Raw genomic sequence first — 18154 nt, 5'->3', positions numbered from 1 at the left:
AACACTGTCAGAGTAGGTCTGGGTGAGGGGAGGGAGTAGGCACATACTCTTGCATAGTATGTGCATAAAAAAATGACTTTTATGCATACATATTTAACAAATTTGCATTTGACTACCTGACATTTATATTTTACACCATGAACACAGTAACGACAGTCATTTGTTTCTAGCTGTGAACCTGTCAAGATGTACTTCATCTTACTTTTTTACTGCAACTTTACTTTTACTTTACATATTAATAATGTACTGAATTAAACGAATCGAACGACGTATCTCATCCCGATCAGTGAACGGTCCGTTTGCTAGGAATGTTCCCCTCATAGTTATATTCTTCGCATCCTAATGTACTACATTTTGATCCACAAAACTTCAATCGATTTAAAAAGCTGCTCAAGGCAGAAAAATGAAGTCTTTGTGTGAAATGTGCGGCCATCGAAGCGTTAATTAATGCGTGAACGGTTTTAACACAAACCTCTTCGTAAAACCTAAGCTGCGTAATTGGTTCTTCTGCCACATTCTTGCAAAAGTCTTTGAATAAGAGGTAACCTGAAAGTACAAAATGAAAGAAAAAGCCATGTACACTTCAATCGATTGTTCTCCAACGCGTTACATGATCTACAATTCTTCAAAAATATACAGAGTGAATCGTATGCATGTTACGTAGACTCTATGACTCGGAATAAGACGAAAATCAAGAATAACGAAATTGCGTGGGAGGTTCCGTTTTCGAGAAAATTGAATTTAAATATTTAGAAATCTTTGGGAAAAACATACTATCAAGAATCGTGTTTAATTACAGTATAAATAATCCTTTTATTGGAAACATTCTATGTTACGTAAACTTTTACCGATTGAAATTTTTATTGTATTTAATCACAAGTATATGTATGTTGCAACTTTTAATATACATATTTGCATTTGCTGTGATACATTTATTATATACTGTATAAAAATATTTTTAACTTTTCATGTTCAACTTTTGTCCAAAACAATTTTTAGTATCGTTGACTGTTTCGAAGATATTCGAGTAGATTGACTTAAATGGGCCATTCTGTATAGTTCCAGTTCTACAAATACTGATAACCTTGAAATGTTCTTGGCGTTCGCAGTTGGAACCGTTGCAACGTCATCGTTTCGTGTATCCCATAAAATGAAATCTCTACTTGGAACATTCTTTTCTATCTTTAAGAATAAACAAGTTATCCAGGTGACCTATCTTAAATACGCCACTCTATATATAGGGTGGGGCAGAGACTTTTTCCACCTGAAATATCTCCGCTATTTTTAGACATAGAAAAAAAAGAAGTTGTGCGGCATAAGCGTATTATACTAGCGTTAGTTCTTTTTTTTTTGGGGGGGCGAAAGCGTAGGGGAGAGCTCAAGGTCAACTTCATTTTTACTTTCCGACTTGCACGCAAAGTATAGTAATCGAGAGAAATTACATGTTTTAAGACCTCCTGATCACGTTACAGTTAGATATTTGAAAGAAAGCTTTTGTTTAAACTGTTGAACGAAGAATTTATGGCACACTGAATTGCTTCGTTTGACGTCTACGTTCTCTAATTAAGAGCAGAAGAGCGGAGTACAAATTCGAGACCTGGCACCACTACACAGAGATAAGTAGGAACAAAAACAAAGTGTAATTAAGAATGAAGATGCCATTAAACACACATACGCTTTTCATTGTTGTAATATGCAGAATCGATCGGGACGACATTCTTTGCAGTTACACATAGTCTAGAGAAGAATCGTTTCACTGTTTAAATAAAATTGTTAAATTTAAATACGAATCAGTTTATTTAAACTAACATCCAGTTAAACAAGAGGATATACTATTTTAACGATCACATTTCTCATGTTTTATTTCGACTATGTCCAAGTTTGAAACATACGAACAAACAAAATTTTTTCCCTAATAATTAAAATTGAAACGTATCCTACGGTAAAAATACTTTTTAAAATTTTTCTCGCTTACGATACTTCTACTTTTTTTTATTATCTGCTCAGGTTTGTTGTATTTAATACCGACATTGTTCGTAGACCCTACGCATAATCATAACTGAAATTAACTTTATTATAAAAATAAATATTTGCAAGCAAGAAAAATCAAGATTCTTGAAGTATTCAATACGTTATTAACAGAATTAGTACGATTCTATGTTTCAGAGAACGATGAGCGGAATTTACCACCTTAATAAATGAAAATAAACGCGTTTCGTTGGTTGATTAGTGCACAGTTTGGCGAGCGCTACAAAATTGATTTTCAATTTTCTTTTCCATTAGAGGCTACTGTTGCGAGGCTATAAATACACTTAAAAAGCCGAGATATTTACAGATCAACTATACATAGAGGAACGAGAAATAGTCTGTGCGATAAAAGTGCAAGAAAAATTTATCACGGACACTGATTTTTCCTTGGTACTGTGAAATTTGCTTCGTTTTCAAAGCAGAGTATTTTTATTTCTCTTGCTTGGTAAGGGAGAGTTTGAAACGCTCAAGACTCGTTTTGTTGGAATTATAATATATTCTGTAACAGTTGATACGAATCAGCAAATCCTTATTTTATCCTTATCGTTCCTGCAATATTATTAAAATTTGTTAACTCAATTTGCGATCGTTCGCTTTAGAAATAAATTTTATTACGCATTACCAGAATTCTCTACATTAAGACAGGCGTCTTGTTTGTTTTCTTGTCAATTCGAATTAACGTAATTTCTCGATACGTTTTCGATTAACCCCTCGTCGTACAATGACGAATGTGATTCTAATATATTAAAATCAATACATTTTCACAGTACGCGAAGCAATCGTAAAACAAATCGATTATTTCTTACGAGCATTATGCGTACGAACAAATTTAAATACAGTGTGTTCAGTCACCCATGGGAAAAATTTTAATAGGGGATTCTAGAGGCCAAAATAAGACGAAAATCAAGAATACCAATTTGTTGATGGAGGTTTCGTTAAAAAGTTATTAACAATTAAATTCAAAAATTTCAAATCGTTCTGGAAAAATTATTTTCGGTTATGGGGGCCAATTACAATCATCTTTGGTCAATACGTATACCCTCGAAATCCTACCCACTTTCTAGAAAAAAATTCGAGAAGGTGTGAAATTTTTCGACGGAAAAAGAAAATTTCAAATCGTTTTGGAAAAATTATTTTCGGTTGCGGGGGCCAATTACAATCATTTTTGGTCATTAAACATACCACCAAAATCCTATGCACTTTCGAGAAAAATATTCCTTACCGAAAATCTAATTAGGTGCCTAAATTTTTCGATGAAAAAAAAAAAATTTCAAATCGTTTTGGAAAAATTATTTTCATTTGCGGGGGTCAATTACAATAATTTTTGGTCATTACACATACCCTCGAAATCCTACCCACTTTCTAGAAAAAAATTCGAGAAGGTGTGAAATTTTTCGACGGAAAAAGAAAATTTCAAATCGTTTTGGAAAAATTATTTTCGGTTGCGGGGGTCAATTACAATCATTTTTGGTGATTAGATATACCCCCGAAATCCAGCGTATTTTCGAGAAAAAAATTCAGAACGGGCAGAATTTTAAACGTTAATAACTTCTTAACGAAGCCTCCATTAACAAATTGGTATTCTTGATTTTCGTCTTATTTTGGTCTCTAGAATTCCCCATTAAAATTTTTCCCAGGTGTGGCCGAACACCTTGTATATATTTGAAAAACTACTCGTAATTAAATCGTGCGACAAGGGGTTAAACAAGAGCAAGGTATACTTGAAAATTTCTCACCAAACATTTGATTGAATATTTTATCGAAGTTAACTTCCTTCTGTTTTTCCAGATACTTGTGCATTACGCTTCTGACACTGCAACAGAAAGAAATATGCAATTGTATCAATTAAACTCAAACAATTAACAAACATCTACTACGTCAAAATAGGTAATATAAAAGAATCGACTCCGTAAGTTTTCATTCATAGTGACAACCAACTTTAATTATTAAACATCGTGCAACTATTGACAGAATATTATCTCATAGTACTTCACTTTTATTGTTTATAATCTTTCAATTCTATCGACTATCACCTATTACTCGAATATATAATCAAATAATACGAAAAGTATTGAAAATGTACGATCACGTACGATTTGATTGAAAAGTTCTTAGACACGACGTCGGCAGCGTCACTTTCACTCGAAACACTCAAAAACAATATGGCGGACCGCACGATAATTACGCATCTGTCTCGTTGTTTTCGACTTTATACGAGATTTCTGGATATTGTCGAGGCTTGTTTTCCTTTCAGACTTGAAATGAGATGGCTGGATGCTGAATGAACTCGTTTTCTTCCTCGATCGTACATAAGACGGCTGGGCGTCGATGAAATTTGTTTCCTGACCCTCCATCACGCCAATCCGCGTACCGTTTCCGACCGAATGCCATTGGCCAATGGCTATTCCGCTTATTGTGCCATTTTCGAACAGATGTCGCTACTGTTCCGCGGACCGTTACCGACTCATTTGAAACACATAAGAAACTAAAGGAACAATAAAACAAAAACAAAAGTTGGAAGTTATACAAACGACGGCAGTTAAATTATCAATGATCACAGAAAGTCCACACCTATAAATGTTGTATTAACTGAATTATGCATTTCTATATTAATTGAATTATTTCTAATTCTTAGCATATATTAGTCCGGTGACTTATGGACGGGAGTATACATAACGACCAACTGAACCGGAATCCAGTTCTCTGTACAATTACTGGTCTTTTGCCTAAATCTGATTATTCGTGGCTAGCATAATTTGCTTTTCGTACGAAATTGTTATCGCGTGAGCACCGTAAATACACCGCGTACAATCGTGAATTGCGTGTCGTATAATTCGCCGTGAAGCGTTTCGAACGTGTAGCGGAAGGTCGTTCATTTTCAGTTTATGTCGACCACAAACCACGTACCTACACGTCCCGCCAAAAATTTCTCAAATATGCACCGCGTCGATTCAATTTTTTAAAACAAAAGGTTTCGTATACGTCTCATCGATTAGTTTAGAAGTTACGATATTTACTCCGACTCCCATATACATGAAAAATTTCGACCAGCGCATGATTATTGTACTTCTTCGTTAGGAGTAATTATGATAAATACCTGTGATGCGAAATTTCTTTGGAAATTGGCTGTAAGTTTCAGTGACATACCTGAAACAAAAAGAAGAAAATCAAGTTAGCGACGAAGAACAACATCTCGGCTTCGGTAAGATCAACTAAGACCCTGATAAATAAAATTCAGTTTTAATTCGTTGTTTACCGATGTTTAATTAAGTTTTTTAAAAAAGTAGAAAAAAATAAAATTGTTCAGATTTTATACGTATACATGTATCGGTTGTTGGGGCGAAAAAACCGTCGGAAGTAAACACCATAAATCCAGGCGACTTAATATCAGGAGCGTAAGTTCGTTGCCCTTTAAAACTTCGTGACTGACGGGAGGTTAAAAAACGAGAAGGAAGAATAAATTGCTGAGGCGAGACAGGGTCGTTCGCTTCCGGGATTAATTCCCTCGATTGATGCGAACATGCTTACGGTCTTTTTCACTATAGAAGCAGTTTTATTAGCTTGCTAAAATTTTTTAGAAAATCAATTCGTGATGTCGACATCACATTCGCGTTAATGTAAAAACAGTTAACAGTTTCGACCTCTTTGGAAAATGCGTATCTAAATTGCGTACCACAAATTTAGCGATGACGAGTATACTCGTCAAACACAGAGTATGTGTAATACTCCCGTTTTATATTACCAGGTGCGCCACTTATTGCATAGTCTAAAACAATATGACTCATAAAAGAGAATATGCGGTTTTTTTATATTAATTATTTATAAACTTTTATTTGTTCCTTTTGTTTCGACGAGCCTCAAAATATTTCAAACATCTTGAAGTTTACGAATATATTTTAGTTTTCATTAAAATTGCACTTTAAACTACAAAGTGTCACAACTTAATACTCATGACGAATATAGTCGTCATGACACAACATTTTGAACTTTTTACATGACGAGTATAATCGTCAGAGACGGTTAACTGGTTAATTTATGTATTCCATAGGCGCAATGCTCACATTTCGGCAACGGTGAAAATTGAGTTATAAATAATGCATAGAAGTACGGAAAGGAGACTGAAGTAAAATTTAAATTTCCCTTCGTCCATACCGCTTACCACCCCCACACACGCCCGACCTCATCTAGTTGCGTCGTCGTATCATCTGTGATGCTACAAAAAGTCCCGCTAAAACCCCCGAGAGATACATCTACTCCCGAGTAAAAACGGTCAAGGAGACGACGCTTCAATGATACCTTTTAATCCAAAGTTTTGACCAGTCTTCAACGACCTTTGATGACCTCTACATTTGCGAGGTCATCATTTCCTTAAGGGGGTAGTCTCGTGTGTACGTTGCAAAATTTAACCATCTTTATTAATTTCTTTTTAACTAAATGTTACATCTAACGCTATAATTTAATTTCGCAATTTATTTAACTATCCTTTGGGAATACACAATAAATTTTTCAATAATTTTTATTGACTGTTCACGTTTTTATTATGCACACAGTAAACATGTGTTTTTACCTTTTAGGCACAATGCGCCATTATAGTGGCTCACTCAATCTACTGGCTTTCTCGTTCACTGTTTGAATTAAGTGATCGTTTTCATATTTTGTTCCACATTATTTTTGCCTCCACAAGGTTTTATAACAGCGTTAACAGTATACAGAGTATACAGTATTTGTTTTGATACGCCAGTGTCAGTGTCATTTTAATGTACTCGCATACCTACCCACTGTCGATTGTTCTTAACAATTAGTTTTTCATTCTTAATAAATTTGTTTTACGCTGTACGGAAATGTTGTCTAATACTTTTTTGTAGGTACCTATGAGCATTACTTTAGAAAAAAATTTCATTGAAATATATTCACTATTGTAGGAGTTATGGCTGTTTGAAAATTGGACCATTTTTATGGGGTTTTTTCATTCTGAGCGGTCAAGGATTAACATCTCGAATATTTTTGCGATTTGTACATATTCTCCGCCAAAATACGCGTAATTTGCTTTTTTAAACATTAAAATTGTCCAATCTGTTCAGGAGTTATGACGTTTTAAATATTTGCATGAAATTTCGGGGAACCATTTTTGGCCTCAAATTAGATTTTCTGTAAGGAATTTTTTTCTCGAAAATGCATAGGATTTCGGGGGTATGTGTAATAACCAAAAGTGATTGTAATCGACCCCTGCAACCGAAAATAAATTTTTCAGAATAATTTGAAATTTTTTAATTTAATTTTTTAATAACTTTTTAACGAAGCCTCAGTCAAGAAATTGATATTCTTGATCTTCATCTTATTTTGGCCTCTAGAATTCTCCATTAAAATTTTTCCCTCGGTTGTCTGACCACCCTGTGTACCTTAAAAAAATGAAATAAAAAAAAAATTGATTTTTTTGTGGTCTCACACGAAACTACCCCCTTAATTTCTTATTTTCGGCATCGAATTTTCTCCGCTATTCCCAATAATTACCGTTTGCTACAACTAAAATCGAACACCTTGTAACAAGAGGGATGCAACTCCTTTTTTAAACATTTTTTGGCTCGGCTGTTCTGCCGTGTAAAATCAAAATAATTATCTTCCAGCGAATTTAAACGTTGCCAAACGAAAACCAGTATCATTTTTACTGCTGGAAAAGCTTTCGACGTTCTCTAAATATTTAAGTTTTCCCCGCGAATCGTATGATTTCGTAAGCGCGCGCTGGCCTAAACACGCCCGGACTAAAAAAAAGGAGACGCCCGTGAATTTACCTCGCACGTTTCATTAGGAAATATTCTCCGACTGCGTAATCGTTCCATGTGTGCGTTTTAATTTCGCATTAAACTTTCAAATTCGAGCGCATCCCAAAAGTTTAAAACATTTCTTAAAGTTTAAAACGACAGCGTTCTTGCAGAAATTTCGTGCAGCGTAAGTCCCCTGGTTGCATGCTATCAGAAATCTATTCTAACGGACTATGGGAATCGCGAGTCTCGATGATGGATTCTTTTTTCCCCCGTGTATATTGCGAGTCGAATTGCCTTAACCAACAGGCAACGTGAAATTTCGACTCGTTCGCTGGCGAATTGCCAACAAAAAGGAAGCCTGCTATCGCGTCGACTTATTTTCACGGCGTACCTCCGCAACGTCCGTGTTTTACGAGTCGAAAATAACACCAGCAATGTAAACATTGGCACATTATAATCGACGTGGAGTATCGATCAACGTTTACGCCAGAAGGCGCATAATCCTTCGACGTTCGTCGAAAAATTCCCCGGAATATGATCGATCTTATCGCCATCGAATTGCGTCGATTATAAAGCACTTGGTTTAACGCCGTTCTATTTTCTGTTTACACTAGATTAACGGACAATGATTGTAGATAATTTTTATTGAAACCAGTTATGTTAATGGTCACATTAAAACGAAGCTTTCTGTTTAACCCTTTGACTACGAAAATCGCCTACAGACGCTCAGTCGATCTCTCGACTGTGTGCGTTAAACGCCTATGGGCGTTCAATGTGTATGTTGTTTAAGGCGCGAAAAAGTTTTCCGCACGTGACTTGTGCTCGCGTCAAAATCAATCGTAGTCAAAGGGTTAATTAGGAAATATGTTCGTATCGTATTCAAACTATAAATCAAGGTTTTTAAACCCGTCTTATGTGTTTACTTTTAAATGCAGTTGTTGGTAAACAACCCCCCTCTTAAGATTTGAGTGTACTTCCGAAAAGGACATCCGATTTTTCATTATACTCTGGATTCTTACGTATTTTGACGTGCTGATTATAAGTATGATAGTAAAAATTGGTACAAATTTTATTTTCATACCGGAAACCATGAAAAAATCAGTTTTTTAAATTCATTTCCGTAAATAATGGGAATTTTGAAAAATACTTCAGACAAAAGTTGTAGACCTTATCAAAATACACATTTTATGTACCATTGATTTTTGTCATAAAGATAATACTTTCCGAGATAATTTAGCTGATCATCTTTCAGAGTTTTTATGGCGGCGCATAGCGTGTCGCGTAAATGAGAAATACATAGAGTATCTTCGATACGTTAATTTTAACATTATTTATTGACAAATGATTGCCCCATTTTTTGTACAAAATTGAACTTTCTACTTTAAATGCTCGCCAATCACACAAAAATTAATGTTTCAAAAATCCCTTACATATTTCTTTAGTTATACTCATGTAGATTAAGAGAAATTTTTTTGTTTTTTTTCCCCCAGATACAAATTTGCGTCAGAGCGCTTCAAATTCAAAACACGTCTCGCGAGAATGACTCCAGCGTCGTCATTTTGCACTATTTTTGAATAAATATTTTTTTTTAACACTTAACGACAAGGTTAATAAAATTCTTGAATATTATTATCCTCTTACTTTTGCATTCATCCAAAAAAAAAAAGAAAATCGAAAAAAAAAAACGCTTTATTCCAGGTTTTTGCAGCCTTACCCCTGAAGTGTTGAGTGTAGAATGATCGTTAGAAACGAGAACGGTCGATCAACCTTCGTAACAGATATCTGTGAACGCGCACGGATTAACATCGAAGCGTTCCTGTGGGAACGCTTCCCGCAATTCATCCACCGAAACGAACGTTTGCGTCTCAAACTCGCGCAGCGTCAACACGGGGGTAGTTCCAACAGACCCACTGACACTAGACGATAATATTGATCGAAATTTCATGCTCGAATGTTATTTGGGTCACCCTGTGGATCCCACAATGTGGGTTTCCGTACCAGAGTCAATTTCAACAGGGTGTTTCTTATTAATAAAATATAGAACTGCATCTCCGTACTCCCATCAATTTCTGGTTCTTAGCGGTGGTCAGGTTGCCTATAATACAGAGGGTCGATTACACGCTTCATTCACTAGGAAATCTAACCTAACCACAGTCAGAGACATTTTTGATACTACGTTTCCACACGCAACTCACCAATTTCTACTCGTATATAGAGGGTGTTCGGCCACCCCTGGGAAAAATTGTAATAGGAGATTCTAGGAGCCAAAATAGGACGAAAATCAAGAATACCAATTTGTTCATGAAGGCTTCGTTAAAAAGTTATTAACGTTTAAAGTTCCGTCCGTACTGAATTTTTTTTCTCGAAAATGCGCAGGATTTCGGGGGTATGTCTATTGACCAAAAGTGATTATAATTGATCCCTGCAGCCGAAAATAATTTTTTTAGAACGATTTGAAAAAATTGTTTTTTGTCGAAAAATTTAGGCACCTACCCCCTGTCGATTTTTCTTAAAAACTCCTTTCTCATTTTTAATAATTTAGTTTGACGCCCTACAGAAAAGTTGTCTAATACTTTTTTATAGGTACCCATGAGCACTAGTTCAGAAAAAAGTTTCATTGAAATATATTCACTATTGTAGGAGTTATGGCTGTTTGAAAATTTGACCATTTTTATGGGGTTTTTCTCATTTTAGGGGGTTAAGGAACAACTTTTTGAATATTTTTGCGATTTGTACATATTCTGCGCCAAAATACGCGTAATTTGCTTTTTTAAACATTAAAATCGTCCAATCCGTTCAGGAGTTATGACATTTTAAAGATTCGCATGAAATTTCGGGGTAACATTTCTGGCCAGAAATTATATTTTCGGTAAGGAATTTTTTTCTCAAAAATGCGCAGGATTTCGGGGGTATGTCTATTGACCAAAAATGATTATAATTGATCCCTGCAACCGAAAATAATTTTTTTACAACGATTTGAAAAAATTGTTTTTATGCCGAAAAATTTAGGCACCTACCCCCCGTCGATTTTTCTTAAAAATTACTTTCTCATTTTTAGTAATTTAGTTTGACGCCCTACAGAAAAGTTGTCTAATACTTTTTTATAGGTACCCATGAGCTCTACTTCAGAAAAAAGTTTCATTGAAATATATTCACTATTGTAGGAGTTATGGCTATTTGAAAATTTGACCATTTTTATGGGGTTTTTCTCATTTTAGGGGGTTAAGGAACAACTTTTTGAATATTTTTAGAATTTCTACATATTCTCCACCAAAATACGCGTAAGTTGCTTTTTTAAACATTAAAATCGTCCAATCCGTTCAGGAGTTATGACGTTTTAAAGATTCGCATGAAATTTCGGGGTAACATTTCTGGCCAGAAATTATATTTTCGGTAAGGAATTTTTTTTCTCAAAAATGCGCAGGATTTCGGGGGTATGTCTATTGACCAAAAGTGATTATAATTGATCCCTGCAATCGAAAATAATTTTTTTACAACGATTTGAAAAAATTGTTTTTATGCCGAAAAATTTAGCTACCTACCCTCTGTCGATTTTTCTTACAAATTTCTTTCTCATTTTTAGTAATTTAGTTTGACGCCCTATAGAAAAGTTGTCTAATACTTTTTTATAGATATCCATGAGCTCTACTTCAGAAAAAAGTTTCATTGAAATATATTCACTATTGTAGGAGTTATGGCTGTTTGAAAATTTGACCACTTTTATGGGGTTTTTCTCATTTTAGGGGGTTAAGGAATAACTTTTTGAATATTTTTGCGATTTGTACATATTCTCCGCCAAAATACGCGTAATTTGCTTTTTTAAACATTAAAATCGTCCAATCCGTTCAGGAGTTATGACGTTTTAAAGATTTGCATGAAATTTCGGGGAACCATTTTTGGCCTCAAAGTAGATTTTCGGTAAGGAATTTTTTTTTCGAAAATGCGCAGGATTTCGGGGGTATGTGTAATAACCAAAAATGATTGTATTTGGCCCCTGCAACCGAAAATAATTTTTCCAAAATGATTTGAAATTTTTTTTTTCCGTCGAAAAATTTCTCTCCTTCCCGAATTTTTTTCTAGAAAGTGGGTAGGATTTCGAGGATATGTGTAATGATCAAAAGTGATTGTAATCGACCCCTGCAACCGAAAATAAATTTTTCAGAATAATTTGAAATTTTTTAATTTAATTTTTGAATAACTTTTTAACGAAACCTCAGTCAAGAAATTGATATTCTTGATTTTTGTCTTATTTTGGCCTCATGAATTCCCCATTAAAATTTTTCCCTTAGTTGTCTGAACACCCTGTATAGCAACCGAGGGGTCGGTGGAGTGCTTGTGAGAACGCGTCCTCTCTGTTGGCGAGCATGGGAGGCGACGCTACATTAGTATCATAATGGTAAATCCTGTCACTCATGTATGTTGTCAAGTGTTAAGGTATATATTCCTGATTGCTGTTGCCGATAAATGTTGTCGCGTGTCCCGAAGACAGCACAATCCTAACAAAATTCAAGCAATGATATGTGACGGACTCTGACACAAGAACGTGACGGTATTTAACGACACGTGTAACAGTAAATAAGAATGGAAATAACAGTATAAAACTGACCTGCTCCAATACGAATCAGTTAATATTCAGTCAGTATTCGTTCGGTTACATTTGACGAGTCATTCCAGTCAAGAGTTCGTGCAGCAACTCATTCGCGAAAGAATCGACGAGCAGTTCGAGTCTATCGACTCTTTTACTTTTATCGACTTAACTTAACTTACTTTTATCGACGATTTTAGAACAATCTCCTCCATCGAACACTGAATCAACAGATTGTGCAGCCACTTAACACGTTGACTGCCGCGCGCATTTTACGTGGTTTGCCCATGGCGCCAATATGAATGTTTTATTGTGCGTCGCCGGTCACCGGTGACCCCCACGGCAGCCAACGTGTTAAAAAAGACCACTCCAACGATCTGAGTATCTAATTGAAAATCAGAGTCGGGTAAAACACTAATCTAACTAATAATTGACGGTCATATCTGATGTAAAATCATACTATTAATTGTAATTAATCAAGATCGAGTTTAATTCAATAGTCATTAATCGTGAAATGATTTCACTTTTTATTATGATTGAATCAGGAATTTCAAACTTTTCTATATATTGGAATTAATAGTATACCAATTTGTAAATTAAAAACTGTTAATAGTAATTAAAATTGACCTCAAGAAAATAAGTTCTTGGATTCAATTTAATAAAAGTAATAATCGAGAATAAACTTTAATCCTTTGAGAATGGGTATACTAATTTGTATACTACATCTGAGAATGAGTATACTAATTTGTAAAGTAAAAATTGTTAATAGTAATAAAAATTGATCTTTAAAAAAAGAGGGTTCTTGTATTCAATGTAATAAAACTAATAATCGAGAATAAACTTTAATCCTTTGAGAATATACTAATTTGTATAATACATCTGAGAATGAGTATACTAATTTGTAAATTAAAAATTGTTAATAGTAATTAAAATTGATCTTATAAAAAGGGGGTTCTTGTATTCAATTTAATAAAACTAATAATCCAGAATAAACTTTAACCCTTTGAGAATGGGTGTTTGGTGATAATAACTATCATTGTTTCACCGTTCTGAACGGTATCTGGTAATACTCACCAGTAGACTGCGGATATTTATGCGCGTACAACTAACGTGAATGTGCGGTGTATGTGTAAAATATATACAATTATACAGTGCTGTGAATAATTATAGACACATTTTTTCTGCTTTTTTTCTTCAGTATTTCCAAGAAACGACTGATCACGTCGAGACATCTGTTTACAATTGGACAGTGAGAACTTTTGTATATATGTAGCCATTTGTTTTCATTTAGCTGCACGAACTATCTGCTTAATGTTACAAAAGAATACTAACCAAACCTTGAATATTTATAAACCCAGTTACTGTTCGCAGCTCGTCCAGTATGATTCCATGCATTTTCAAAACGTATTTAGTAGGATAACATAACATAAATATCTATAGGTATTATTTTTTTCAAGATTTATGAAACATCGGTTGCTTTACACCAGTGGTGGTAACTTATAAATCGGTCAAATGTTTTTCTTAATCGTTACAATATACAGGGCGTTTGACCAACCCTGGGAAAAATTTTAATAGGAGATTCTAGAGGCCAAAATAAGACGAATATCAAGAATACCAATTTGTTGATGGAGGCTTCGTTAAAAAGTTATTAACGTTTAAAATTCCGCCCGTTCTGAATTTTTTTCTCGCAAATACGCTGGATTTCGGGAGTATGTCTAACCACCAAAAATGATTGTAATTGACCCCTGCAATCGAAAATAATTTTTTCAAAATGATTTGAAATTTTTTTTTTCCGTCGAAAAATTTCACACCTTCTCGAATTTTTTTCTAGAAAGTGGGTAGGATTTCGAGGGTATGTGTAATGACCAAAAATGATTGTAATTGACCCCCGCAAATGAAAATAATTTTTTCAAAATGATTTGAAATTTTTTTTTCCGTCGAAAAATTTCACACCTACTCGAATTTTTTTCTAGAAAGTGGGTAGGATTTTGGGGGTATGTGTAATGACCAAAGATGATTGTAATTAACCCCCGCAATCGAAAATAATTTTTTTAAAAAGATTTGAAATTTTTTTTTTCCGTCGAAAAATTTCACACCTTCTCGAATTTTTTTCTAGAAAGTGGGTAGGATTTCGAGGGTATGTGTAATGACCAAAAATGATTGTAATTGACCCCCGCAAATGAAAATAATTTTTCCAGAATGATTTGAAATTTTTTTTTCCGTCGAAAAATTTCACACCTCGAATTTTTTTCTAGAAAGTGGGTAGGATTTCGAGGGTATGTGTAATGACCAAAAATGATTGTAATTGACCCCCGCAATCGAAAATAATTTTTCCAGAACGATTTGAAATTTTTGAATTTAATTGTTAATAACTTTTTAACGAAGTCTCCATCAAGAAATTGATATTCTTGATATTCGTCTTATTTTGGCCTCTAGAATCCCCCATTAAAATTTTTCCCATGGGTGTCTGAACACCCTGTAGACAAGTAAAATTTTGTATAGTACAAAAAAATGTAACCATTTTACAAATTAGTTGTTTAAGTTTCTTTTCAAAGTTATTATTTCGAAATAAAAATTTCATTGCACGTATGTAATAATGCTCAAACAAAAGGTAACGAAAAGCCATAGAATTAACATAAAATACGTGTTTAACGCTAAAGGTATTGATAGCCTTTTGAGTGCAAATTTGTTAATTGCGAATAGAAAATCACATTAAAAAGACTAGAAAATGACATTGCATCGTATTCAATTTTGTGTACCTACAAAAGGTAAATAAGATCTACAAAAGGGTAGTTTCGCGATGAAAAACTTGTATAAGAACGACAAGGAAAGACTAACAGTTGCTTTCTCTCTTTAATCTCCGAAGTTGCCCGAAGTACGGCGATTCGTTTCGTACAGTTTCAGCGAAACGACAAAGTTAGGCGAACGAGAGGTTTTCCACGTCCATTTCTCGAAGATGCTTGAACTCGTATGCACGCACGAGTGCATCGGCGTGAGAAAATGGAGCGAGTGATTCTCGAAACGTTGTGGGGCTGTGATCTGTCATGCCTGGTCGAAGCACCGATACGTAGGCGCAGAGAAACAGCGACAGACTGGGCTAGCGAACTCGCGGCAGACGAGAAAGGGTAGAAGACAGAAAAAGGGAGGGGCAGGAAACGTGGTTGTGGCGAATCGATGGGCCTAATTCTAATTCGATCATCGTTTGAGTGGCGTACGATCTACGTAGACCCTAGAAATCGCTCGATCCTATCGAACAGAAATCGAAACAAGCCGACTACGTATTCGTTTGTCGAGTGGATTTAATCCCTTGTCGTACAACGATGCATCTGACTCGTTAGTTCTTTGTGCCAACTTTCACGACAATGAGACAACACTCGTCGCGAAGTTTAATATTTTCACGTTATTAAACGAAATTAAACAGTGTACATTTGAAAAATTGTAATTAAATCGTACGTCGAGAGTTCCAATGCATCGTATCAAAGTATATGTCTGTAAACTGAACGCAAAACAACGTAACGATAATTATAAACTTTGCGCGTAGCATCGTTAATAAATGTTTGTTATACCAGGCGTCGATTCTTCTTATTTTAAACCGAGCAAGATCAAAACAATTCATAGAATTTTTGTAGACCTCTGTTATCCTGTTTATTAACTGTTATTTATATTGTATTATTTTTCTACGATGTAAATCGAACACCGTGCATAAAAAATACTACTATTATTATTTTCGAAAGTACCAATACGTCGTAACGTCGAGTTTACAATACAGCCTTCCCAGGCTATAAATAGGATCTATCCTGCACGTAATACAATGGAATTGGAGAAGTTTCTTAACACTGGATTTACGGAACCCGTGTATTTCAAACTTACGGAACTCGTAAATATTATATGCTGGCAATTTATGTTGAATCCGATCAGCGTAATATGAATATATATATATTCTAGGTAAAAGAAAAATTTTAATGCAACTGTCAACACGATGAGTTTCGATAGAAATACGTGCAATCGATGCCCGTAAATCTAGCGTCGTGTACCTTTTGGGTATCGAAAGAATGCGTCGCAGTAAACAAATATCTTACGGACAAACGCGGTCTAACGGAACAACCGCCGACGCTCGTAACGTTTCCGTCGTAGAGACGCCGGATCGAGAAAATGGACGGGAAATCGCGGTTACGGACGTACCTGGGATCGGGCAGGACGATCTTTTTGCTGGCACGGGCCGCCGGCATGTCCTTACTCTTCTCCATAGCCATTAGGTAGCTGACGTCGGCCAGCACCGCCTCTAGATCCGCCATTTTCCTCGCTAGCCTTCGAATCTGTCTACGTGAACTCTGCTCACCCTGGAGCCGTCCCTTCGATGACACTGGGTGCTCACTGACGGGACACCGGCGACGACGCTACCGACGTCGACATTCTATTTAAGCAACCCAATTGCACCGACGTTCGCGAGGCTGACAGCTCCCGTCGATTTCCCACCGAACCGATGCCTCGGGACTTTCTCGTGTTCAGCGAGGTTAAACGATGCTCCCCGCGAACGAATCACAATCACTCGAGAAACTGTTCACCTTTCGCGCGGACGACGTCGATTCCTACAGTGTTCATATCGCGAGTTTATCACCCCGAGAAACGAAACGAACGCGCAGGTGAAGAGCACACGATCATTCACACCGGATGAACAAAACTACGTAGCGCGTACTCCTTACCGACTGACAGCCAACGAACTCGGGAACCTCGAGCCCGCGCGCACTCGGGCGCTGATTGGTCCGCGCCCCGCGCTCAACGAACGCCTTTGGTCACGATGCATATAGAGAGCGATGCCCAGGCGTACTCTCGTGGCGATGTCTCGCAAACTCTTCGCCAGAGAAAAACTGGGTGGCAGAATGCGACTTTCTGACTCGTAATTGTTCAAGTATAAAATCCCTTGGGTATTCTAGCGCGGGAGTAGTTTACGATTGTAATGTAAAACCACAGACGAGGTATACGAGTAAGACCTTTCGTGGTCGAATCTGACTTCCATACCGACTTGAAAATTCGGAGGTAATTTTAACGTTCTCTTCTCGTGAATGGCGGTCAGTTGAGAAACTATTCACTGGATTAGTTTGATGGGCAAACAGCTGTAGCGTGTGTGTAAATGCATGGGAGGGATTGGAAAAGGCAATCCTGCTTTATCAGACGGCAGGCCGGTGCCCAAACCAAATTGCCCCGCCACTTACCGTCCCTAATAGTTGCATAGCCACCTTGTATATGAGTTTTGGCGCTCCGTATAGCTTCGGGGATTCAAGAAAGAAGGCGCATGTGTATTTTCCCTTCTTGCTCTCAACACAGCTGAAATTCGAACTCACACCATTGGCATGCGATTTCGAATCTTGACTGAAAGTGGATGAAGGGGCTGAAGTAAAAATTAGTAGTAATTAAGACTAGAGGTTAAGTTGGAGTATTGTATTTTTAATTGAATTTTCAATTTTATTATTTTTAGTTTTTTTGTGAGTTTTGTCTTGATAGTTTTAAGTTTGTTTCAATTGTATTGTTGGTTGTAAACGACCACTGGAAGGAAAGGGCAATGGAGAAGTCGAGGAGGAGGGGGCGGGGTTAAGAGGGGTTAAGAGAGTAGGTAAGAAACAGGGCTAAGAGAGTTGACTGCCCAGGCATTTTTACTTTCCGACCTATCTAGGTATAAAGTACCATAAGAAAAAATTTCAAAAATTTTTTTTATGATAATACACTTTTTAAGACCTCCTGCGCATATTTTAACTATTAAAAAAAAAATACATTTGTTTAC

The 18154-nt window shown here is 36.0% G+C and overlaps 1 protein-coding gene across 1 annotated transcript in view; it reads right to left on the bottom strand.

Moving 5' to 3' along the window:
* Positions 1-17142, bottom strand: part of Gprk1 (G protein-coupled receptor kinase 1) — a 30145-nt gene extending 13003 nt beyond the window's left edge. Inside the window, 3 exon segments of the mRNA XM_076768642.1 lie at positions 473-546; positions 3765-3841; positions 16558-17142. Coding sequence (XP_076624757.1) covers positions 473-546; positions 3765-3841; positions 16558-16670 — 264 coding nt within the window. The 5' untranslated portion in view covers positions 16671-17142.
* Between the last annotated feature and the right edge of the window lie 1012 nt (positions 17143-18154).

The sequence above is a fragment of the Colletes latitarsis genome, chromosome 7, assembly GCF_051014445.1.
Source record: "Colletes latitarsis isolate SP2378_abdomen chromosome 7, iyColLati1, whole genome shotgun sequence".
NCBI lineage: Eukaryota > Metazoa > Arthropoda > Insecta > Hymenoptera > Colletidae > Colletes > Colletes latitarsis.
The sequence above is the reverse complement of the archived record's forward strand: the minus strand, read 5'-3'. Positions and strand labels throughout refer to the sequence as shown.